At 39.5% G+C, this 25,841-nt stretch overlaps 1 protein-coding gene across 1 annotated transcript in view; it reads right to left on the bottom strand.

The window, feature by feature from the left end:
• The window catches only part of ZNF106 (zinc finger protein 106), a 55,414-nt gene that overhangs the window by 14,343 nt on the left and 15,230 nt on the right, over window positions 1-25,841 (bottom strand). The window contains exons 3-14 of the mRNA XM_060760923.2: window positions 25,487-25,548; window positions 19,984-20,178; window positions 13,967-16,033; window positions 12,255-12,873; window positions 11,003-11,072; window positions 10,568-10,722; window positions 10,395-10,455; window positions 9,959-10,303; window positions 6,346-7,138; window positions 5,916-5,971; window positions 3,381-3,526; window positions 1,834-1,968 (exon numbers count right to left, since the gene is read on the bottom strand). Of these exons, the coding sequence (XP_060616906.2) occupies window positions 1,834-1,968; window positions 3,381-3,526; window positions 5,916-5,971; window positions 6,346-7,138; window positions 9,959-10,303; window positions 10,395-10,455; window positions 10,568-10,722; window positions 11,003-11,072; window positions 12,255-12,873; window positions 13,967-16,033; window positions 19,984-20,178; window positions 25,487-25,548 (4,704 nt within the window). The remainder of the gene's footprint in view (window positions 1-1,833; window positions 1,969-3,380; window positions 3,527-5,915; window positions 5,972-6,345; window positions 7,139-9,958; window positions 10,304-10,394; window positions 10,456-10,567; window positions 10,723-11,002; window positions 11,073-12,254; window positions 12,874-13,966; window positions 16,034-19,983; window positions 20,179-25,486; window positions 25,549-25,841) is intronic.

The following is a 25,841-nucleotide window of genomic DNA, read 5'->3' as shown; positions in this document are numbered from 1 at the left end:
TGTAGTGATTTTAGCATTTTATTTTGGAGGCCATGGTTTGAATATCTGCCCAACCATGGAAACTCACTGGGTGACCTTGGGCAAATCATACAGTCTCAGAAGAAGGTAAGGCTACTGTATTTACAGCCACTTCCACTGATGCCCTACATGTGGCTAAAAAGAGAAGTCCTCCCTCTCTATTTACAGGTCTTCCATCATAATGGCATGGACAACATAATAATAATAATAATAATAATAATAATAATAATAATAATAATAATAGGAACAAGCCATCAAAACAAATGCAATCAAGGCCAGGATCAAACAATCAGCTCATGACCCAAAATGCAGACTGGGAAAGGAAGCTGATGAAACCATGGACCATATACTCAGCTGTTGCAAGAAAATAGCACAGACGGACTACAAACAAAGACCCAACTCTGTGGCCCAAATGATTCACAGGAACTTATGTCACAAGTACAACCTGCCAGCAGCAAAGAATTGGTGGGATCCATAAACCCCCAAAGGTCGTGGAAAATGAGCATGCAAAAATACTGTGGGACTTTCGAATCCAGATTGACACAACACGCCAGACATCACGATTGTGGAAAAGAAAAAAGTCTGGATTATTGAATTCGCCATACCAGGTGACAGTCATATTGAGGAAAAACAACAGGAAAAACTCAGCCGCTATCAAGACCTCAAAATCAAACTGCAACGGCTCTGGCATAAACCAGTACAGATGGTTCCAGTGGTCATTGGCACACTGGGTGCGTGCGAAAAGATCTCAGCCGGCATTTAGAAACAATAAACATCGACAAAATCACGACCTGTCAACTGCAAAAGGCTACCATACTTGGATCTGCGCGCATCATTCGAAAATACATCACACAGTCCTAGAAGCTTGGGAAGTGTTTGACTTGTGATTGTGATATGAAATCCAGCATATAGATCTCGTTTGCTGTGACATACTGTGCTTTTGTGGTGATAATAATAATAATAACTTTCTTTATATACCGCTCTATCTCCCCTAGGGGACTCAGGGCGGTTTCCATATAATAAAACACAAAAACATACAGAGTAAGCAAAACATAAGCATAAAATTATCAAAACAGCATGAAATTATCAAAACACATATACATTAAAAATCAATCCCACCCAGTTCTTTCATCCAAGATTAACTGTTTGGGCCAGGATTTCAGAGTGGGCCTAGGCAAATTAAGAGGGCCAGACCAAGGCTAATACAAAGCAAGACATGGGGGGCCAGGGGAACAGGTAAAGTGAAATAACCGGCTCCAACAATAGTAATAGTGGGGCCTGTGGCTGTTCATTTCCAGGGCCTATTGAGGAACTGTCCAGGGTAGTGGGTGGGAGTGCAAGTCCCCGGCCAAGGGCAGGGGCTAGTAGTAGTCATTCTTGAAGGCCTGGTGAAACCACTAAGTCTTCAAGCTCTTACAAAAAGAGGAGAGGGATGGGGCCTGCCTTATTTCTCAGAAGAGGGCCTTCCAGACGTGAGGGGGCCACCACCGAGAAGGCCCTTTCTCTCATCCCCACCAACTGTGTTAGTGACAGTGGTGGGAATGAGAGAAGGGGCTCCGCAGTAGATCTTAGGGTTCCCGTTGGTTCATAGAAGGAGATGCGATCTCAAAGATAGGCAGAGATTGAACTGTTTAGGGCTAGAAGTTCAACAAATGCTTAGAAAAGTGTTATCTCAGGTTAAAAAAAAGTATTTACAGTTTTATTTACATGGGCTGTTTTTTTCCTTTCACAAGGACCCTGCAGCTCTAACCCCTTTAAACATATAGAGACCACTGTTTTCTTTCAAAACATTTAAACATTTTTGTTTACAATTACCTTGATGTTATAACAATTTATGTTGTGGTCACTGGAGCCTGAATAGAGTGCTGAACTTTTCCCTGTTGTCTGAGTCACCAGGAGGCAGTTCACTTTTGAGGTATGCCCTTCAAAAACACCAACACACTTCCTGTTCTGTGAAAGGCGGAGTAAAGCATTACAACATTAATTTACTCAAACCCTGGAAACAGATCATAATGTGAGACACATCCAAAAGCTTTGTTTCAAAATTAATCATTTATCTTCCTGCTCCTGTGCCGTTAAGAAACATATGGGCAATGTACCCACCAGTCATGTACACAAACTTGTTTTCCAATTAATTTCCCTGCCCGAATTGTTTCATGTTGTTCAAATACAAACATGATATGTGAGGATGGATTGCAAGTCATTGCTACAGCTATATTATTATATATAAGGTTTTCTTGATAAGCAAAATAACATTCGAGTATAAATTGGGATAGTAAAACTATAGTTCTCCAGATAGGAGATTCCAGTTAGGCCCAACTAATACAGCCAAAGATGAGGAGTGACAGACACTGAAGTCCAGTGACATCTAGAGCAGTGTTTCTCAACCTTCCTAATGTTGTGACCCCTTAATACAGTTCCTCATGTTGTGGTGACCCCCAACCATAAAATTATTTTTGTTGCTACTTTATAACTGTAATTTTGCTACTGTTATAAATCATAATGCAAATATCTGATATGCAGGATGTATTTTCATTCACTGGATCAAATTGAGCACAAGTACACGATACGTCCAAATTTGAATACTGGTGGGATTGGAGGCGTGGGGAATGATTTGGTCATTTGGGAGTTGCAGTTGCTGGGATTTATAATTAACCTACAATTGAGCATTCTGAACTCTACCAACAATGGAATTGAACCAAACTTGGCACACGGAACTCCCATGACCAACAGAAAATACTGGAAGGGTTTGATAGGCATTGACCTTGAGTTTTGGAGTTGTAATTCACCTACATCCAGAGAGCACTGTGGACTCAAACAATGATGGATCTGGATCCAACTTGGCACAAATATCCAATATGCCCAAATGTGAACACTGGTGGAGTTTGGGGAAAATAGACCTTGACATTTGGGACATTTTCTGGGATTCACCTAAGTCAAAAAGCACTCTGAACCCCACCAATGATAGAATAGGGCCAAACTTCCTACACAGAACCCCCATGCCTTGAAGGGACTCGCTGGCGTGAGCCTCCCTGCCACTTTACACACTCTCCCTCGCCCACACATGCGCACCACGCTGGCATGCACTGATCACGCCTGCTTTTCCCTCCACACTTGGGAAGTCTCAGAAACAGCCCTCTCCTTGGCTGAGAGACCAGCCAGTCACATTTTATTACTTCGAAACAGCTCTGATCCTAACTGAGGATAGTGAAAAAGTTGGAGTTGAACTTCACTGGTTTTGCTGTATTTAACTGCTTGAAATCATGCTCCATTAACTCTGGTTGTATTGTCTGGTGTTTTGTGGGATTTTACATGGGAACATAGGCTTCAACACGCAGAACATCCTCAGTCAGTCTGCTTACCACTAAGTTAAATGCACGGACAGTTTTGTCTGCTGAGCAGGTGTACAGCAAATTCCCATAAATCTGCATGGCATTTACTGAAGCCGAATGGCCTTCAAAAACCCCTTCAGTGGGTTCTTCTTCTTCCCCTGGCTCTGAAGACACTTCTGTCAAATACAATGGTCAACGTCTGAAGTTAATTACACATCTTGTTAATAATACCATAATAAAATAAAACTAAATAAGAAAAGCCTTCATGCTAAAATACCAGGTGTTTGGCTAATGTAGTTTACTGCATTATTGGATGTGAGGGCGATCTGGTTGCAACATCTGTTCTGCCAGATCGCCAATGTTGTAAAAAAAAAATGTAATCTTTATGAGTTCTTACTTAAAAGAATAGGAAAAGGAGCCAAGATTAAATTTAGTGTAGAAAACTAGATAATAATATGAGTAGTTGTGAGTTTTTTGGGCTGTATGGCTATGTTCCAAAAGCATTCTCTCCTGATGTTTCACCACATCTATGGCAGGCATCCTCAGAGGTTGTGAGGTTTGTTGAAAACTAGGCAAGTGGGGTTTATATATCTGTGGAATGTCCAGGGTGGGAGAAAGAACTCTTGTCTGTTTGAGGCAAGTGTGAATGCTGCAATTGATCACTTTGATCACTTTGATTAGCCTTGCAGCTTCAAGGCTTGGCTGCTTCGTGGCTGGGTGAATCATTTGTTGGGAGCTGTTTAGCTGGCCCTGATTCTTTCTTGTCTGGAATTCCCCTGTTTATGAGTGTTATTCTTTCTTTACTGTAGTGATTTTAGAGTCTTTTTAATACTGGTAGCCAGATTATATAGTATATCAGGGAGGGAAATGTTTAACCCATGTGTGGCTCCAATGCCCTGACTACAAAAGCCCACCCTTTAGATTTTTCTATGTGCTGCTAGTATTTGTGCTGGTGAGACAAATAATGCATGGAAGAATCCCACTGCTATCTCCAATCATTAATCAACAGTGGCATCCCATAGTTCCCCACTTCTGATCTACATGATCTTTGAGCCAAAGAGGAAGATAATTGAATTTGATCTTTAGGAATCATGGAAGGACCCCAAGGATCATCGTGTCTATTGATTCCTCCACTCCATCATATAGGAATCTACAGCTAAAGCTTTATGGCTGATCCAATCTCTTTTTTAAAAACTCAAATGAAGGAGAGCTAATCACTTTCTGGAATATTCCAATTCACTATCTAACTACTTTGACCAGGGGTCCTCAAACTAAGGCCCAAGGGTCAGATGCGGCCCTCCAAGGTCATTTACCCGGCCCTCGCTCAGGGTCAACCTAAGGGTGAAATGACTTGAAAGCACATAACAACAACAATCCTATCTCATCAGCCAAAAGTAGGCCCATACTTCCCATTGAAATACTAACAATTTTGTATTTGTTAAAATTGTTCTTCATTTTAATTATTGTACAGTATTAAGTGTTATTTGCACTACAAATAAGATACGTATGTGCATAGGAATTCATTCTTCTTCTTTTTTTCAAATTATAATCCGGCCCTCCAACAGTTTGAGGGACTGTGACCTGGCCCTCTGTTTAAAAGGTTTGAGGACCCCTGACTTTGACCATCAGGAAGTGCATTCTAATGTTCAGCTGGAATATTCTTCCGTGAAATGTAATACAACTGGTGTAGGTCCTTATCCCTTGGTGAAGCAGAAAACAAGCTCATTCAAACTAGCAACTGGCTTTAAATTGCCAACATTCTTTAGTTCAAGAAGATGATTAGTGTGCTATATGTGTTTAAACAAACCATCTCACAGTAGTCTTTGACTCCATAATTAGCTAGTTGTAGCTGCCATGTGTATCTAGGAAACATTATGGGGTCTCTTCAAAACAGGTTGCTTGGCTATGGAGAAATCTCATATCAAGTAGATCAAAAAGGCAGCAAAGAGCGTAAACATTCAAAAACCACAATAACTAAATTATTTTTAACACAATATTAAAAATTAACTAGGTATTTTTATTTACCAAAATGTGAGTCAAGCACTGAAATGGTTAAATGACTCAACAAAAGCAGTAGTTCAATATAAGCAGGTGTGCCTGTTGCTTAGTAACACCCCAGTCTGAGAGAGCTCTCAGTGTGAGAGAAGCCTCTCTGTGTGAGAAAATGCCTCAGTGGTAGTAGGCCTCACTGTGGGAGAAAGGCCTCAGAGTGTGAGGTAGGCTTCATTATGAGAAGGACTCGTGTGTGAAGCTCCAGTGTGAAGGTTGAACTTTATTTGTGTTATGGAAACCTTGTTCTTGTAAATAATGCAATCATATTATTTTGCTATAAAGAAAAGCCTCCTATGAAAGAGATAACATTGGTCTGTGTGTTCTTGGGTTTTTTAAATCACTTTGGGCTACTGGTGTTGGATCACGCCATTGCTGTACAATTATGGGGAAGGTCATTTGTTAATTAGCCCACTCACCCAACAATAACCAGCCCAGAAATTTAGGTATCTGAATTTTATTCTTGCAATATTTCAGCAATGTTTCTTCTCCACTAAAAAAACACATATGGATTACCTGATGAGTTTTTTGATCCTCTCAATGATGATACAGATGTTTGAGTCTCAGCTATACTGTAGAGAGAGAAAAAGAATATAAAATCACTAAAACATTTAGGCTTTCCATATACACAAAAATACAGTTGTAAATTATTTTAATGCAAAAGCCTCCGGAGAAATATTTCCAAGGGAAAGAAGTGACAACTAGAACCACATTAACATACTTTGCAACTAGCAACTATGAAACAAAGTTTCCATTCTATAAGAATTGCTTCACTGAGTCTATTTGAGCAAGGACAACAAGGATATTAGTATTTAAAAAGGACTCTTTTGCCAAACAGCTTTATAAAACAGGAGAAATTCAAAGTACAACATGAAGAAGTCCATAAACTCTTATCAGTTACTACAGTAACACAAATGTAGGGAGAAATGCAGGCTTTCCAACTCACCTTCTAGCTACACCGTCCCTATAGATTGTTCCAATCTCACTAGTAGAACTGACTTCATCATAGCCAGATCTAGATGCTTCTCTTAAAATTTGTTCCGAGGAGTTCAAGGCAATCCTCTTGGAAGGGCTGTCTGGTTTTTCGTCTCCTGACTCTGATGAGGGGATGGTTACCACTTCAAGAGGAGATTTGGGAACTTCCACAAATTCCAGAGATGTGTCACTTTCATCCTCATCTTTTGCATTCTTTCCTTCCTTGGGAGTATCCTCTTGCTTTGGGAGGCTGGATGTGGTCACGTTTCCCCCTTTGGGTGCCCTGATTGCCTTGACTTTCCTGAGAGGTTTTGAATCACTTACATCTTGTTCTGTATCACTGTTCTCAGGCACACGAGCTGCTGCTCGCAGGGCCTTCTTCTTTTTCAATTTTTTCTTTTTCTTTTTCTTGTTCATTTTACTTTCTAAGGGATTCAGAGTAGAGACCGCCATCTGCTCCGGCTGTTCTATTGTCCTTTTGGAATCTTCCTTCACAGATGGATCAGAAGGAAAGGACTGGCTTTGAAGTGAACTACTGCATTGCTCTGAGATGGTTTTGTCCCCTGACACTTTCTCTTCTTCTGTCTGCATGGACAAGTGTAAGGGCGAATAGCTAATGGATGCAGGACCAGATAACTTAGTCATCTCCTTATCTGAAACAAGGTTCTGTATATCTTGATTAGGTTCTTGGAAATCAAGGAATCCTGACAAGGTCATGGCAGCATTGATAACTGGGTACAGCGAAGGCTGCTGACTTGTATTTCCTAAAGAAAGAACACAATATTTCACCTAAGAGAACAAATAGCATTTGTGCAGTGTAGCCTTAGTCAGATATTGCTTTCCATGGTAACTCACTGAAATTACCTGATTAAATTTAGGCTATTTGTTGGGATGGTGGCTTCTACTTGTACAATAAGCACTTTCATTTATTTATTTATTCATTTAAAGCATTTATATTCTGCCCTTCTCACCCACAAGGGGACTTAGGTGGAGCACAACATATAAACTGCAAACATTCAATGCCGAAACATACTAGACTATACACATACAAAAACATTAAAATAACTAATATTGATTTAAAATCCTCTGTTTAACTTTGACAGTTTATGTCAGGGGTCCTCAAACTAAGGCCCGAGGGCCAGAGACGGCCCTCCAACATCATTTACCCGGCCCTCGCTCAGGGTCATCCTAAGTCTGAAATGACTTGAAAGCAGACAACAACAACAAAATCCACAACAATCCTATCTCATCAGCCAAAAGCAGGCCAAACTTCCCATTGAAAAACTAATAAGTTTATATTTGTTAAAATTGTTCTTCATTTTAATTATTGTATTGTTTTTAAGAGGTTTTTTTTTTTTGCATTACAAATAAGATATGTGCAGTATGCATAGGAATTCATTTGTGTGTGTGTGGTTTTTTTCCAAATTATAATCCGGCCCTCCAACAGTTTGAGGGACTGTGACCTGGCCCTCTGCTTAATAAGTTTGAGGACCCCTGGTTTATGTAGTCTAGCATTTACTGTTGGACTGTACCCAGAGAGTACTGTATATACTAGACTAGTATAAGCCGACCTGAATACAAGCCGAGTCACCTAATTTTGCCACAAAAAACTGGGAAAACATATTGACTCGAGTATAAGCAGCTATTGGTAAATTGCAAAATAAAAATATTTAGCAGTAAAATCACATTAACTGAAGTATCAGTAGGTTAGATGTTTTTGAATATTTACATAAAAATGTAATTTAGGATATGACTGCCCAACTCTGCTTAAACCATTATTCTAACCTTCTTCAATGTAAATGTGCTTACGTATCCTTCCAACAATAACAGAGTAAAATAATGGTAATGTAATAACAACTGTAATAATAGAGTAAAATAATAAATGTAATAACAATAATAGAGTAAAATCATAAATGTAATAATAATAATAATAACAACAACAACAACAGAGTAAAATAATAAATAAGCTTGACAAATATAAGCTGAGGAGGGCTAATTCAGTATTTAAAAAGGGGACTGGAAACTTGGCTCATACTCGAGTATATACGGCACTTTAGTTCCTGCTCCAGTCTATAGGGAACCAATAAGTACCCCTAAACTCATTTCTGGATCTATGTAACAGAAATTTGAACTATGTTTTTAACTGGAGTCTTCTGAGGAGAACAGTAGCTAGGAATTTCAGCAAGCTACAGGTTTAAAACTTTATACCTTTAGGCTGACTCTAATGTTCTGAGAAATAACACATCTATATTAAAAAACAATTTGTGAATGAAATGGGCTATATAACACTTACTTCAATGAGAAACTCAAAAATTAAGTTTTCTTAGTTACAAGATTAGGAGTTTAGCACACACTGAAATTTATAATAATCACAATCTAATCTTTATTTATATCCCGCCCCTCTCCACAAGGACTCGGGTCGGCTTACAACAAAATCAACACAATACATACAAAACGAAAATTTAAAAAAGGCAATACATTAAATGTAAATTGTGTAATTAAACACAATTAATGGGATTGTTTCTTCCATTAAGGTATAATAAAGTGAAAAGGGGGTTAGAGACAAATATACTAAATCAGTATGATTATTATTGTGTTGTCAAAGGCTTTCATGGCCAGAATCACTGGGTTGATGTGAGTTTTCTGGGCTATATGGCCATATTCTAGAAGAATTCTCTCCTGACATTTCACCCACATCTATAGCAGGCATCCTCAAAAGTTGTGAGGTTTGTTGGAAACTAGGCAAGTGAGGTTTATATATCTGTGGAATGTCCCGGTGGGAGAAAGAACTCTTCTCTGCTTGAGGCCGGTGTTAATGTTGCAATTGGCCACCTAGATGGCCTTGCAGCTTCAAAAACTGGCTGAATAAATGCAAGGTCAATTGCATTTAAATGCTACTCAAGGTGGCCAATTGTGGCATTCACACTTGCCTCAAGCAGACAAGAGTTCTTTCTCTCGCCGTGGACATTCCAGAGATATATAAACCTTACTTGCCTAGTTTCCAACTGACCTCACAACCTCTGAGGATGCCTGCCATAGTTGTGAGCAAAACGGCAGAAGAGAATGCTTCTGGAACAAAGCCATACAGCCCAGAAAACTCACAGCAACCTAATTCATTATTATTGTTAAATATAATGATGATTACCTTGAGACTATTTCCAAAATGGAGGATCTAACTTTGTTTATGAGTTTTCCTATCTGAGTGTAGAATGGTCTGAACTTCTAGATGCTTTCCCTCTCTGTTCAACTGATGGCATATCTGGAGGGAAAATGACACTCCTAGGTTGAACTGGATACACGGCCAAACTTTCTCCAGCATCAACTTGTGGAAGTTTTGGCAAAAGTGCAAACATAAGGTTGGCAGTTCTTCAATAGGCTAATTCTACCCTTCACACTTCTTTTGCTGTCCTTCCAGAGAAGGTACTATTTAGGGAAGACGGACAACTATGCTGGCTGCTACTAAGGCTGAGCTCATAAACAGAACAGGGACAATGTTACTGAACTCATTTTACAGAAATCCAGACTTTGTACAAGTCAACATAGATACACAAAATGGTCTTCTAAAATAGGAGACTACCACACACCATCATGAAACTGAAGTGCCATTTGCGAAGAACATAGGGAGCTCTGTTCAGGACCATTTCTGTTCTCTTCCCCAGGCTTTGGAGAGGTACGTTCTTGCTTGATCTGAACAGATAAGTCAGGGACGGTGATGGTTCCAAGGTTGCTGGTGGTTTGGAATGTAGATGAGCCATTTATCTGGATGGTGGCTGCAGGGAGCTGGGAAGGGAGTGGTGAAACAGACTCCAGCAGAGGAACAACAAGACCTGAATCTACAGTAAGATCCTGTGTTGGCTGAAGCTTGCCTCTTTTTTCAGTTGAGCCATTGGAACAAAGCTGCTGTGAGTGCTCTAAAGGATCAAAGCTTTCTGTGGAGAAAGAATAAATGCATTTTGTATCAATTTCTATTTTATTTTAAATAACCAATGTGTCAACACAGTAAGAGTTAGCTCCAAATACCTTGCAACCCTTGCAGGATCTGAATTCTCTGGGTCCTCAAAGTCCCCATTTCCACTGATATCTGGAAGACAAGAGAGGGTCTATCAAAAACAAAATGCAAACTAAAAAACGCATACAAACTTAGGACACTGTCAGAGTCAGAGATAACAGGTTTCCAAATGAAGAGCACACACCTGCTGTTTCATCACCATCAGTCGCTGGACTTCAATATAAGCTGCCTGAAGAGCAGCCCGGGCCTGGACTAGGCTTCCATCTACACATTGCAAGGATTTGTTCAGCTCTTCTTCTCTCAGAGATACAGACAGCAACTGATCCACTTGAGAACGCTCTGCCCAAAAAAGTATTTTAAAGGGTAAAAAAATAATAATAATACAACATGACCTGGCCTGCTACCACTTTTGGGGCATTTATAGTATGTATCTGAGTCCCATTTCAATTGCTTATATTTTCATAAAGCCCTCTACTAAACACATAACAATAGAAACGAGATATCATCAAGAATACTATCACAATTTTCATGAAGCACCATAAGCTTGCCTAAGAAGTGGAATTTTGGCAGTGTGCCTCCTAAAAAATTAAACACAGTCCAAATAATGCATTACACTCACCTTTTTTGCCTTTAATCTTCCTTCGTTTATTCTTTCTTTCTAGGCTAGGAATCTCAGGAGATGATCCCTCCTGAAAAGTGAAATATACACATTCCTTATTTGTTAAGTAATAGAGTTCATGCATACAGCTTACATATCTACTGCCATTTCAAGTCATTGCTTGCCTACCAAGTCTATCTCAGGCATAAGTGTTTAGATAAACACAATAGAAACAATGAGTCCTATCTTTGCTACTAGTTGAAGTCAGGTCTCACTGAAATCAATGGGTAAGGTACATGATGACTGTTTTCAATGGGAGGAATACTCAACTAACATGCTACGTAATCCTATGCATGTTGTATTAAACGTGAGTCTAGGGACTACACCAGCTCACAGAAAATCAGATGTAAAAAAAATGATACATTTCCCATAGTTCTACTTTTACCTATAGGTCACCTGAGCTGTTACTGTTACTTCTATCTTTGAGGCCTGATCAATGAAACATTTTAGTAAAACAAGCAACATATAATGCAAGATAATTGTCAGATATCTTTATGTGATTTGCCGATTGGCTGAGAAAGGCGGTATACAAATACTGCCTTTCTCAGGCGGTATTTGTGGGTGGACAGCAGTAACTGTTCCTTCAAACTGGTAAATTGAAACCACACAAAGAACCACAAATACAGTACTAATCATGCATGAAAGAAGCAAGAAAACAAAACACATGTGAAGAAGCTAAACATTTTAGAGCAAATTAGCAATCGTGACCAATTGCCATATAATTTCTATAAATCAGGATGGCAACATATGGCTTAATGAACCAGAATGATTATACATTTCTGGTAAATTTTCAGATGTTTTCACAAAGTTTAGTAAAGGTAAATGTTTCTCTTTGACATTAAGTCTAGTCATGTCTGACTCTGGGTGGGGGGAGGGGTGCTCCTCTCCATTTCTAAGCCGAAGAGCAGGCATTGTCTGTAGACACCTCCAAGGTCATGTGGCTAGCATGACTACATGGAACGCTGTTACCTTCCTGCTGGAGCAGTACCTATTGATCTATTCATATTTGCATGTTTTCGAACTGCTAGGTTGGCAGAAGTTGGGGCTAATAGCAGGAGTTCACCCTGCTCCCCGGATTTGAACTGTGGACCGTTCGGTCAGCAAGTACAGCAGCTCAACAGTGTAACTTGCTGCACCGTGGGGGGCCTCCTTCACAAAGTTTACATGACTGCAAATCCAAATTTGTTTTTACACCAATATTTGGACAACTTACTCCAGTTGCTCTTCTCTTTTTGCCAGTTCCCTGGCTATCATTCTGCTCATTGCCTGACGTACAGCTGCTATCTGTAGCAATATCTAGAGTACTACAGGTAGTAAAGGCTGAACCAATGTAGTATCTCTCTCCTGGACTCTCCAGCATATCTTGACTTTCAAGTGACTGGGTTCCATAATTAGAGCTTCTCTGGGCTTGACTTGCACTAAATGCAGAGACTCTGTTCACATTAGGCGGCGTCTGTAGGCTGAGCCTTCTTTCTAAGTCAGCCCTTTCAGACATGAATGGTGAAGAAGGAAGGGAAGCGGATTCTTGTTTCACACTAGTCACAATGTCTGCAAGCATCTGGGATCTAGAAGTTATGTTCTCATTGTTGGCAACTGTACTGATTTTTTCCTTTTCTTTGGTCATTCTTTGGTGGCTGAAGAAACTGTAAACAGAGGCTGTCTTTTCTGTAGCCACACTGCTTTCTGAGAGGCTACGTTTCCTCACAGTCCCAGGGGAGCCTATGGAGATCCCTTCCCACTGGAATCCTTCAAGTCTGGCCAGGTCGGCTTCGTCATCCAAATCAAGACCCTCTTGTTCATTCTGGATGAGGGGAACCATTTCAATACCAAACCTTCAAGTAAAAAAAAGAAAATAAATACTCAAGGGTGGAAATTCTACTAAAATAATAAAAAAAGTTTCACAGTTATAATCACAATTAAATTTATTCTATGTATCAGTCTACTCAACTTCCTTATCTTTTAGCCACAAGGTTACTGAACATCAACTGAGCGTCTTCTTTGTAATGCCAGAATTCACAAAAGTATTTTAAGAAAAACCAGGCTAATGCTGCAAACATTAGTTTAATGATTAGATTAATGATTTATCCAATATGTGGAATATGTTATATTGAAAAGAGTAGAAGGGAGACAAAAGCAAGGCCTGTAATGCTTGTGAACTATAAATCTCACTCAAACTATACTATTAAATTCTATACCTTATCCACACTATACTGTTTAAAATCCAACTACCGTATATACTCGAGTATAAGCCGACCTGAATTTAAGCAGGGGAATCTAATTTTACCACCCAAACCTGGGAAAACATATTGACCCGAGTATAAGTCGAGGGTAAGAAATGCAGAAGCTAATGGTAAATTTCAAAATAAAAATAGTTAGCAATAAAATCACATTAATTGAGATATCCGTAGGTTAAATGTTTTAGAATATTTACATAAAACTGTAATTTAAGATAAGACTGTTCAACTCTGATTGAATCATTATTCTAACCTTCTTCAGTGTAAATGTGCTTACGTAGTCTTCCAATAATAATAAATACAATAAAATAATATATGTAGTAAAATAATAATAGGATAAAATAACAGAAATGTAATAACAGAAATAATAGAATAAAATAATAAATATAATAAGAGTAAAATAAATGTAATAATAATAATAATAATAGAGTAAAATAATAAATGTAATAATAATAGGGTAAATAATAAATTTAATAAAAATACTAATAATAACAGAGTAAAATAATAAATAACTTTGACTAGAGTATAAGCTGAGGAGGGCTTTCTCAGGCTAAAAAATTAGGCTTATACGTGAGTATATATAGTATTTAACTTCTCAAAAAAAGATCACAACAGATTAATCTGTACACCACCATGACAGTTTTGCATTCAAGCATGGGCTATACATTTACAATATATATAAGTGTGTTACCTTGGTAAACCTTTGCCAAGTTCTTGCTTCTTCTTTGTCACTTGTTGAATGACCTGTTCCCAGTTTACATTTCTACGAGACACACTAATAATCTGTCGCAAGGTAGGCTTGAGCCCCAATTCCTTCTCAGTTTCACTTTTTCTATGGCCGCTGACATTTCGAATACGTCTTGCACTGTTGAGGTTCGGCTCTGGTAGATGTGAGCCAGTTTTGCTCTTCAAACTGGTGCGCCATGTCAGGTCTCTTTGCAGATAAGCTGGGAAGCCAAGTTTACTCAGTTCAGGAAGCAGATGCCCTGAGGGCTGCCCTGCTGCATCTTTCTGTAGTTCATGGTTTGAATGAACCCCACAGCCTTCATCTTCAAGGGCACTATCTGATTTTAAAGTGTCTTCATCATGATCTTCTTCCAGTGAAGCTTTCAGGTCAATATCTAAGTTGTGTTCACCGCTGGATTGCAAATCGAGAAGGTCCATTTGGAATTTGGCAGATTTTTTCTCAGCATCATCCAATTCTCTTATGTAGTCACTTTTTAGGGTTGCAGTATTGTCTGGATCAGTCTGTGCACAAGGTGAGCAAGCATTTGAAACAGTATTTTGGTTTCCTGTTACATCTCTGTGGCTCTCATTTTCCAATACTTCTATCTCGGACTCCTCCATCTTTAAACCTTGTTCAGGATCCTCAATACTCCAATTGTCTTTCCTGTCAGTCTGAGTGCCTCTACAAGTGCCTGAAAAAGAGTTTTGGGGAGAACTGTTGCACTGCAGTTCCGCTTTGGTCTTGTTACAGTTATTACAGGCGTTGTTTGGTTTAGGTCCATATGATGATGAACTTTTACCTTCTACATTAAGCATGTTCACTTGGCTCTGACATTCTCCAGAGGATGAGGATAACAAAAGCTGGACTTGTTTCAAGAGATTCTTTGGGCTTCTTTTTTGTGAAGATGCTTTCATATCTGGAATAGCTAGGAGTGGTGATTTTAAGGATGGCATCCTATTGCCTTTGCCTTCAGTCTGGTTTGATTTCATCTCGCTAGTGCCATCTGTCGACCCTCTGCAGGACACTGATTTGTTGCCTGCCATTTTGTTATTTGAAGTTCCTGAGTAAGTTTCTTCCCATTTCTTCCCTTTTGAATTGACAGTTTTAGGCTCCACCAATTTTGCAGACAGCTGAGAGGAAGAGGGATGGGCAAAACCTGTTTTTTCTGGATTTTTTTCTGCAGTCGCATCTGACAGTGGATGTTGTTCTACGGTTTTCTGAGAAGGATACGGAGCCCAGCGATTTGTCTTTTCTCGGCAGGGGCTGCTGCACTTTCCATTGATTTTGGACATCTTGCAGTCTAGTTGTTCGGAAACAAAGTTTAATAATTGATCTGAAGACAGCTGATCACTTGTGAAATCTAATACGGAATTCATGTCATCATTTTCATTGGCTAGGTCTGCATAAGATGCTACAGAATCATGCTCCTGCCACTGCCAAACATAGCATTCTTCCCTATATTTATCTTGGATGCCCTTGCTTTTTAACCAGGAGGCATCCATGCTCTCTGTCTGGGAATTATTGTTTGCAGCTCTGCTTCTTCCAAAATTCCATTCATTTGTCTTCTGTTGACTGGACTTCCAGTTTCCTCCTGCGTTTTTGGGCTGCCAATTAGAAAAGACATTATTTCCTTCCGAATTCCAGTTGGAATTCCTTCCCCTGCCCCCATGATGCCAGCTAGATGTTCCTCCTCCAGGATTCTTATGCCAAGCACCTCCAGGATTCCCATAGTTGTGATACCAATTTGAAGGTCCTCCCGAATTATTTGGATGCCATCCAGGTCGTCCTCTTTGGCTGGTCAGATGCCTGTTCATATTAGGCTTTCTTGCAGAATGTGTGAATTTGCCTTGTCTTGGATTTGAGAAGCCATCTTTTTCCCACTTCCAGTCTCTCTGTGATGGTCCATGGTGATACCTTGATGTTGAATCAAATGCGTCTCGGTCTTGATAAGAGGTTCTATCATCTTGTCGTCTTTGCAAGTGCCTGTCGTCACCTTCTGTTTCATGGTTCATGCGACACCTTTTATCTGCTCTGTAAAGACACAAGCATATTAACTAAGTCCTCAGAAAGTCTATTCCAATTCATTCTCAACAACAAAGGATTAAAAATATGTATTAGACTAAATATATCCTCTAAAAATGTTGACTTGTTTGCTCACCAATGACAAGAAGCCATTTTAATAAATGTGTTTATGATGTTAATTGTTTTTATATACCGTGTTGTTGTAGCATTGAATTTCTGCTGCTCTTGTTGTTAACCGCTGTGAGTCGCCTAAGGGCTGAGAACAGTGGTATACAAATAAAGTAAATAAATAAATAAATAAATAAGAGAGAAAAGACTGAAGCATGAACCCAAACCAGTCAATTCAAACCAGTCTCTCAGGTACTTATGCAAAGCACAAAATGAAGTTTCAGATATGAACCAGTCTCCTCTACTGTCCCCCTCCCCAGCTCATCCTGTGGATGCTAACAGAACAGAAATGTGACAATCTATATGAAAATACAGAAGAGTTCCCTTCATATACACATAATAAAAGTGAAAAAATGTATGCATGTATGTGGCTGGGGCATCCACTTACACAGACACGCTCCTGCCTCCACAAACAGCTATAGCTCCCACTACTCAGGAGACACCAAAGGCCCTCCCTCTAATGACACTGCAGGTTATAGTCATTAGAGGGAGGGCCTTTGGTGTCTCCTGAGTAGTGGGCGCCATGAACATGTATAAGAGTCCTGCCATGTATAAGAGTCCTGCCAATGTCCTCCACAAACACCATACTGCCCACCATCCAAGTGGAGGCTTTCCTATGGGGACAATTTCATCCTAGATTTTCTGTTTTTTCTCCACCACAGATGTCACAGTATTTCTTACTCTCGACATTGCTGTGGAATTTGCATGACCCCACCCACTGCCTGTCCCTTAAAACTTTCCTCTTATTTTCTATGGCACACAGCAAATTGAGAAATTGTTCAGCAACTGAACATACTAGAGAGGTTTGGGGAGAATTCACCATGATTTATAGGAGTTGTAGGTACTGGGATGTATAATTCACCTGCAATCTAAGAACTGCACTCTGAACTCCACCAACAATGAACCTGTAACTAACTTGGCACACCGAACCCCTATGGCCAACAAAACATACTGGAGGTCTTTGGAGGGATTTATAGTAGTTGTAGCTCACTTACACACAGAGCACACTATGAACACAAACAATGATGGATCTGGACCAAACTTGGCATACATACCCGATATGCCCAAATTTGAATACTGGTGTGTTTTGAGGAGAATTGGCCTGGACATTTTGGAGTTGTAGTTAATGGGATTTATAGTTCACCTGCAATCAATGAGCACTCTGAAGTCCACCAAAGAGGGGACTGGACCAAACTTGACACACAGAGTCCACATGACTAACTGTTGAAGAATTCAAATAGTGTTTTAATTTTATGTCTCTTGAAATGACTCCCAAAGGACACAGTAAAAGGAGATATAGTTTATCTTGGGTAAAGATATAATCATAGTTGGAAGAGACTACATGGGCCATCCAGTACAACCCCCTGTCATGAAGGAAAAGCACCCTAGACAGATTGCCATCCAGCATCTATTTAAAAGCCCAAAAAGAAGGAGCCTTCAACAAACTATGAGGCACTGAATTCCACTGCTGAACAGCTCTTATGGTATCAATTTCTGAATTACAGTTAACTGATAATATTGTGGATACAGATAATACATGTTAGGTCTGGCATATGACCTCCCAAGGAGAAATGCCACTTTGTCATAGGCAATGCTATACTTCAGCCAAATAACAGAACTACAGGTATTCCCTAAGTTAAAAACATCCAACTTACAAAGGAGTCATAGATAAGAGTGGGGATGAAACAACAGGACATGAGAGAAAGGGAAATTCACTCCTCAAAGAGTGATCATAGGAAAAAGGTGTCCCAGCTGAAGCTTTATCACCAATCTTTGTTTCCACAAGTCATTTTTTTCAAAATCCAATTATCACAAGGACAGAAAAAGAGGTGAACAGGGGCACAAACAGCAAAACAATCTTCTGAACAGGGGAAAGACAGCAAGGGTGCTAACCCTTCACTAAGCTATCCAAAGCTTTTTTATATATGGCTGGAAAAGCACTTAAAATGTACCTGTTCTGACCTACATACTAATTCAATTTAAGAACAAATCTACAGAACCTATCTTGATTGTAACTTGGGGACTGCCTGTACTTTGTCCTGGAAGAATCAAGAAAGCTATTCTCCTTTCTTCCTATAGGCTATTGGAGACACGAGGGTAGGAAAATGTCACACTATGGCATCCATCTTCGCAGCCCCTGACCACGGGTCTGCTTGAGGTTTCAAGTTCCATATCCCTTTTTAACTTTGACAAGAAACTCTCTACAGCAGTTCCATAAATGGGCTTTGGTGGTTTCTGAATCTGTAGATGATTGCAACTTCCAAGGAGAAAAGAAAGTTACAAGGGCAGGCAGAATCCCCCCCCCCCCCCTCCAAAAAGCATCAGCTGATCCGGGCATAGGAAAACATGCTGATAATATAATGCTTGACTAATATTTTCCCATCTGCAAAGTTTGACTCTACCAGGAGATTCTGAAGCAAATCTTGGTTAAAGAAAACTAATTTCTTTTACCTAGGGCCATTATACTGGAAATTAACAACATTAATTAGCTCATTTCTAACTTAAAAACCCTCTTCTGCTTTGATCCAGGAATCCTGCAATGGAAATGGATGACACCCTTTGCCAAATTCTCATGTAGAAAGCTCTGAGGACTTAACCCTTGAAGAGTTACAGATATGCAATAGAAGCAAAGAACTTTTGTTTTTTTTTAAAGGCACACTACCAAATGTAGTGTGCCTTTAAAAATGTAACCACAAAACCTAACAAGTATGACCAAGAGAAATATATTTTATATGATGCCAAAACTACATGAATAATTTCATTCAATATGAAGACATCTATCTTTCTAGTGAATTTAAAAGCACTTACAAGGTTCTGATTCACTTGACAGAACTGTAAGGAACAAAGAGGTCTACAGATCTAATTCCCTATAACAATTTTACTCACAGCAATTTTACAACTAAACTATTTTCATAAACTATGCCCATTATCTACACACATTTAATACAAAAGCATGGTGCATTCCCCTTATTTATGTATTTATTTATTTGTTTACTGTATTTATATACCGCCTTTCTCACCCCTGGGGGGGCCTCAAGGCAGTTTACAACATACTAATGACAAAAATTCAATGCTAACATACAGAAAAACAAAGAAATCATAATAACTAATTACTATGTATCACTTTGACTTAACATCATTAAAACCATTTAACATAAGACATAAACAAAATTTAAACATTCAGACAAAGCATTAAAAGCATCCTAGTATAAATATTTAAATCACACGGTCCAAAGTCTGGATGATGATGAAGGTAGAGTATAAATGCAGCAAAGGGATCATTCGTTTTTGTCATGTGAAGTGGGTTTACACAGCATAAATGGGCAACAAATGCATTTTTAAAAACATGTTATTAGACATGTAATAGGTAACTGTAGAAGGAAACAAAAAACAGGATATTTGAAGTGAGTATTACTATATGCTTAGTATATTTTTTTAAAGCTGTGTGACTCAATGGTAAGCTTATGCAAAAAGATGCAAAGACTAATGCAATTTATCACATATAGTGTGATAAATTGCACCAGCTTTTGCATCATTTTGAATAAGCTTACCATTGACTTGCACAGCTTTCTTTACAAGTCAACGGTAAACTTCAGTTATCTAGACTGAAAGAGCACATGGCAACTATCAAAGTTCTATACTAAAAATAGTAGTTACACAGCTCTGAGAACTCTATTAGTGTTCTGCAATTGCAGACTATAGTAACGACACACAGAATACTCGTGGCAGCATTCTAACAGCCCTAAAGAGTGCCTTTCTGCAGTGGCTAATGAAATGTGGAAATGACTCACCGATTCTGTTTGTTTCTTTGTTTGATTAACTGGATGAGTTCCTTGTCGAAGTATTGTTCATTGGCCTCTTCTTTCCCGTCCTCTGCATCGTGGGCTTCTACGTTGTCTTTGTGCAACTGGCTGGAGATGTGCTTAGCATATGCTGACAAGCCGACCACTGTCACCCTGCACACCTGGCACTCATGATTGCTGTCCCTGGGGAAAGACGGAGAAGGTGGACATTCAATCCTTCCCACAGGCATGGCAAACAAGGCTGATCTTAAGCACGTTTCCTCTGAATATGCAAGGTTTAGCAACTTGCAGTGTATTTGCAGATTTATAAGCCCTCTTTGGCAGTTTTTGCTGATCTTGATGGTGTCTTGGTAGATTTCAGATTTTTTTCCAACAATCAAGAGGTAAAGGACTTGAGAGTAATCGGTGTCAGCTGGGAATTCTTCTTGGATTGTTGTACTCAAAACCTTGTCAGAGGAAACATAGTGGAGGAGGCAGGAGGCAGAGTGGAGGGCTTGCAGAGCTAGCAGAGGCTGCTCTGAAGCACCTCCATGGTGCCAGCTGCACTGGGAAAATCCAGTGACCCATTCGAAATATAAGCTCAACCTCGGCTTTCCCTGCAACCAAAGGCTGCAGAGGGGTGGGGAGAGAATGCTTCTGCATCCAATAGCAACATAGCAAAACCTAAACTGGGACAGCTGGCACACTGGCCTGGAATTCAAAGACTCCACGGGGCAGCAAATAAAGGGAGAGAGCCTCCAGTTCACTCTGCTTTATTTGGTTCAGAAGGTGAGAGTGAAGTCCACTCTCTACTTGGAAAGGATTAGCCTAAACACACACAAAATTGTTTCAGTTGGAGGAAGCCAACAACTGTGTGCAACAAGTGCCAGTAATCTGATTTCAGTTAATGAAAAAAAAAAGTACAGTACAGTACAACATTTTGTTTCTAGAGTTGCATGGTTTAAGAGTGGGAGACAGAAGGGCTGCAATAAATACAGTAAAAAGTCTCGCTTATCCAACATAAACAGGCCAGCAAAACGTTGGATAAGCAAAATGTTGGATGGATAATGAGGAGGGATTAAAGAAAAGCCTATTAAACGTCAAATTACGTTATGATTTTACAAATTAAGCACCAAAACATCATGTTTTACAACAAATCGAAAGAAAAAGCAGTTCAATACACATTAATGTTATGTAGTAATTACTGTATTTACAAATTTAGCTTCAAAATAGACACGGGTTCTTTCTTTCTCCCACCCTGGACATTATTATGGGCAGGAAGCAGACTGCATTGGATAATACAGAATGTTGTATTAGCGAAGGTTGGATAAGCAAGTACATTCAAAAATAAAAGTTGAAGAGCAAAATTAATGTGTTTTCTGACTACAAAAGTGATCTAGGGTAGAGTTTCTTCAGCCTTCTGGTATGAAGGACTGGAAAGTATCCCCCACTCCCACCCCATCCCCCACACAAATGTGTCAGGGATTGGCACTATATTTGCATCTGTTTGGGTTCAATTGTTTCATTTTTTCCTAAAAATTCATGTATTTTATTTATTTAGTTCATATTTACCTTGCCTTTCTCACCCCTCAGGGGTCTCAAGGCAGCTTACAACTTCGGCAAGAGTTCAATGCCAATAAAATCAACAATAAACTATAAAAGTATCCCCTCAATTAAAATCAATTAACAGTTAGTATAAAACACATAATTAACATATAAAGAGCATAGTTCCATTCATCCAAAATTCTTGCACACAATCCGTGTCGAAACACATAGTAACTTATACTTTGAAAGCTTGTGTGCAAAGCCAGGTCTTCAGTTTTTTTTCTAAAAACTAGAAGGGATGGGGACTGACTGGTGTCACTAGGGAGGGAGTTCCACAGCCTAGGAGCCACCACTGAGAAGGCCCTGTGTCTCATCCCCACCAATTGCACTTGCGAAGGTGGTGGGACCGAAAGCAGGGCCTCCCCAGACTATTTTAAAGTTCTAGTAGGCTCATAAAAGAAGATGAATTCAGACAGGCCTTCATGAACCAGCAGCCAATGGCTCACGGAGTACTACTTTGAGAAGCACTGTTCTAGTGTATAATTCCAAATATTCATAATGAGTATACATAGACAAAAGGGAAAAACAGATCTCCATGGAAAAATTCATGGCATATTGCAAATCTCATTTAGACTCAATGTTCTGTTCTCCACCCCCAGTTGGGAAGGACAAAAAAAGAATGTGTTTAGCGCCTCTGATTTTGACATTACAGGATTAATTACTGAAACTCTGTTCAAGATCCATGTGATTTGGCCAGAAATAATTTTCGCTTAGCCCACACTTTTAAAAATATTAACAATGTGCTCTAATTTTTTGCTGCCATTTGCAGTGAGGACTTTTTAAAGCTTATCATTCCCTGTTCAAGAAAAAACAAATAAAATTTAAGGTATTTTGCCTTTAAAAAAAAGCTTCATAGCATTATATATTAAGATTGTGGGTTTCAGCACAGCTGTTAAACCACTTGGTTAAAATAGGCTTATGAATGAAGTGACAGAAACGCCGATCTCCAGGGACACAACCATCTTCACTATTCTGTAAAGAATTTCCCTCAAAGGAAATTGAGGCCGAGGAATGCTCTTCCACCTCTGCAAGTTTTGAAAGGGTGCAAGTCAAAACTAAGGGGAAGAAATCCTTTGCCCACTCACAAGACATCCGACTACAACCTTTATTTCATATACTTCACAAAGGGAAACCAGCTGATGGTTAAATGAAGTACTAACCCTCTTGAAAAGGCTTTCACATGAACAAGTTTCACCCCTCCAGCTAAGTCCTACATTAATACAAAGCATAGCTACTAGTTTTGTGCATTTGTATAGAATCACTATCCGTTTCTGTTTGTTTCATATTGCAAGCCCTCATTTTCATTTTTGAGCGCCTCTCCCAAAAACAGGCACCCTTCCAAATGAGCTTTTTCATCCCAGGTCCAACAAAAATGACTATTTTCATCCCATTGGTGGCCTACAAGCCACATATGCACTCTCTTTCCAAGGCAGCTGAAGCTATGATGCACCTCACCGTTGGCACCCAAATCGGGGTCTCTGCCCAAAAGTTGGCCCAAGGAGCTGCCTACAGCCGCATCTTATTTATTTATTTAGAGTTTTTATACCTCGGATTTCTCACCTCCGCGGAGGGACTCAGGCCGGCTAACAACATAAAATTCAATACAATAAGAAAAACATTATATGTCATCAATATAAAATACATTAAAATAGACTTCATACAATGGGGGCATTGTCGTTCTCGTTCAGGACCCGGAGCTGGCCGCTTGCCCAACAGGGTCTGCAGCCAAGCGACAATAGCCTCCTACTCTTGGAAAGTGTGTGTGTATATGTGGCGTGCAGGCCCAAAGTGCCAGCGCCTACCAGGGCTTGCAGCTGAGTGCCAAAAATCAGGCAACCAAGCGGTTACTGTTCCCACTTTCCTTTCATTTCACTGATATTTTCAAACTAGAGGGAGGTGTACTGTTTTGTGCCATCCGAATGAAACAAATTGTTTGAAAACATGAATTAAATGGCTGAAACTGTTACCAGGCCAATGACTAATAGCTAGTTTTCCCAGTCCAAAGAGGGTTTGGACTAATACAAGATTGCCGCATTCCTGTACTAGCAAACTAGATGTGACTCATAAGGGATCTCTAAAAGCAAAATTTTAAATTAGAATAATAATCTATTATTCAAAATTCTTTTAAAAAATCTTCCTCCACGCACTAGGTATATTCATGCCACTGGAAGCACTGAATGTAACACTTTGGATTCCTATCAAAATGTTACACCTGTTGATATATGGTACCAACAGCTCTATCTTCCACTTCAGATCAAGCATGAAATTCAACAGTTATCTGCTGATTCTATAAATCAGTCAAAAGGACATTTTGACCCCACAATGTCACATTTGACAGTGAACAGCAGACATTTTAATAAATTTTAATGGCATTTGATATCGGAGAAGATGACATTGGATAAAACTGCCAACAGATTAACAGCTCAAGTGTAGAAGAGGGCAAAATATTCACCTCACTCCTTATACAGAAGATCTTAGTATAGCACAACATGCTTCTCAGATCTCCGCACTGCTCACATGAGAGCAGGGAACTCTGCTTCCATGAAAGTCACACAGATATCCAATGACTTCACAAGGAGTTAAATGGTTCTGGATTTAGATGGAGAGGGTTTCAAGCAATGGAAAAGGAAGGCTCTAAGGCCACGTCTTGCATGCACCATGTTAAACTAGGCCAGCCCAATGACCTACAAGTATAAGAACTAATTGAGACATATTTGCACCTGCCCAAATCTAAATGTTAACCCCAGAAGAGCAATTGAAAGAGAACACAGGAGAAATCGGAACATAAAAACTAAATTAAGAACATTAATGACACTACTGTGTGAAATACATTTAGCACCTAAATCAGCAGTAACTCAGCAACTGCAACAAACAGAAGTTGGTTCCCAATCTGATGTTCTAAAAAGTTGTTTAAATTTATTATTCTAAAAATTAGCTGAAACAAGCAGGTTCAAATTACACTGCTAAAGTTAATGCTGGTGACATACTGGAGTCAGAGCAGCCCTGCCCTGTTCAGCTGTTCAGGAATTGAACAGATGGATTTTTATTGCCAAGTCCAAGGTCAGCCCACAGTTTGATTCATTTTTAAGAGGGAACAAAAATGAAGGAAAAGATGAAGAGGAAATACCTCTTTCTAAGCACAGGGAGGTTGCCAGAGGCCAATTAGAATCATTTTTTTTTTCTGGGAAGAAAAAAAAGGATTTCCTGCATAGAATCACAGGGCTTTGGAACAATAACATCTGCAGCAGAACAGAAAACTGGCAGAGGTACTAAACAAAAATGACCCAGGGTGTTCGTATGGCCCCAGAATTGTATTGGGAAAATACTGCTGCAGGTCCTAGTAACAGGAACTTATATATAGCCTATAAAGCTCTACATGGTTCTGGCCCAGCTTACCTATCCAAACATATCTCCTCCTATGAACCACCTAGGAAATTAAGATCATTGGGAGAGGTTCTGCTCTCAGTCCCGCCACCTTCACGGGCGCGTCTGATGGGAATGAGATACAGGGCCTTCTCAGTGGTGGCCTCTCAGCTGTGGAACTCCCTTCCTAGTGACATTATGGCAGCCCCCTCCCTCCTGGCTTTCAGAAGGAAAGTGAAAACATGGTTCTGGGGTCAAGTCTTTGGAAAGTAACTACAGTGCAATAATATCTACAAAATATGTGCAATGATGCTTGGAATGAACCTGGATTACGATTGTGAATGGCATAATTTTAATAGTAATTATAATCTTTATATGTTTTAATGTGCATTTTAACTCTAATTTTAAATTTAAACTCAAATGTATTTAATTGTCTGTTATCTAAAGGCATCAAGTACTTGCCTTGTGTAAAGCCACTTTGAGTCCCCTTCGGGGTAGAGAAAGGCAGGATATAAATAGACTAAATAAATGAATACATACATACCTCCCTTTGATGTTTTCAAGTTCTCTGTGATGAAGCATACTTCTCATGTGCTCATCCATCTCCTAAAAACAGAAAACGTGGTCAGCTATAAGCAGGTCATAAGCAGAGCATAGTGAAAGAGTCATTATAAAGCTGGACTTTGAGAGACCATAGTTCAAATCAGACCATAATTCAAATTTCAACTCAGCCATGGAATTACTAACTTAGGGCTAGCTATGGGGAGCATGCCACACCCCTATTAAAGCAGCTATGCTGGCTTCCAATAAGTTTCCAGATCCCATTCAAAGTGCAGGGTATCACCTATAAAGCCCTATACGCTTCGGGCCCAACGTATCTTTAAGACTACATCTCCTTC

This window comes from Anolis sagrei, chromosome 1 (genome assembly GCF_037176765.1).
Source record: "Anolis sagrei isolate rAnoSag1 chromosome 1, rAnoSag1.mat, whole genome shotgun sequence".
Lineage (NCBI taxonomy): Eukaryota > Metazoa > Chordata > Lepidosauria > Squamata > Dactyloidae > Anolis > Anolis sagrei.
The sequence above is the reverse complement of the archived record's forward strand: the minus strand, read 5'-3'. Positions and strand labels throughout refer to the sequence as shown.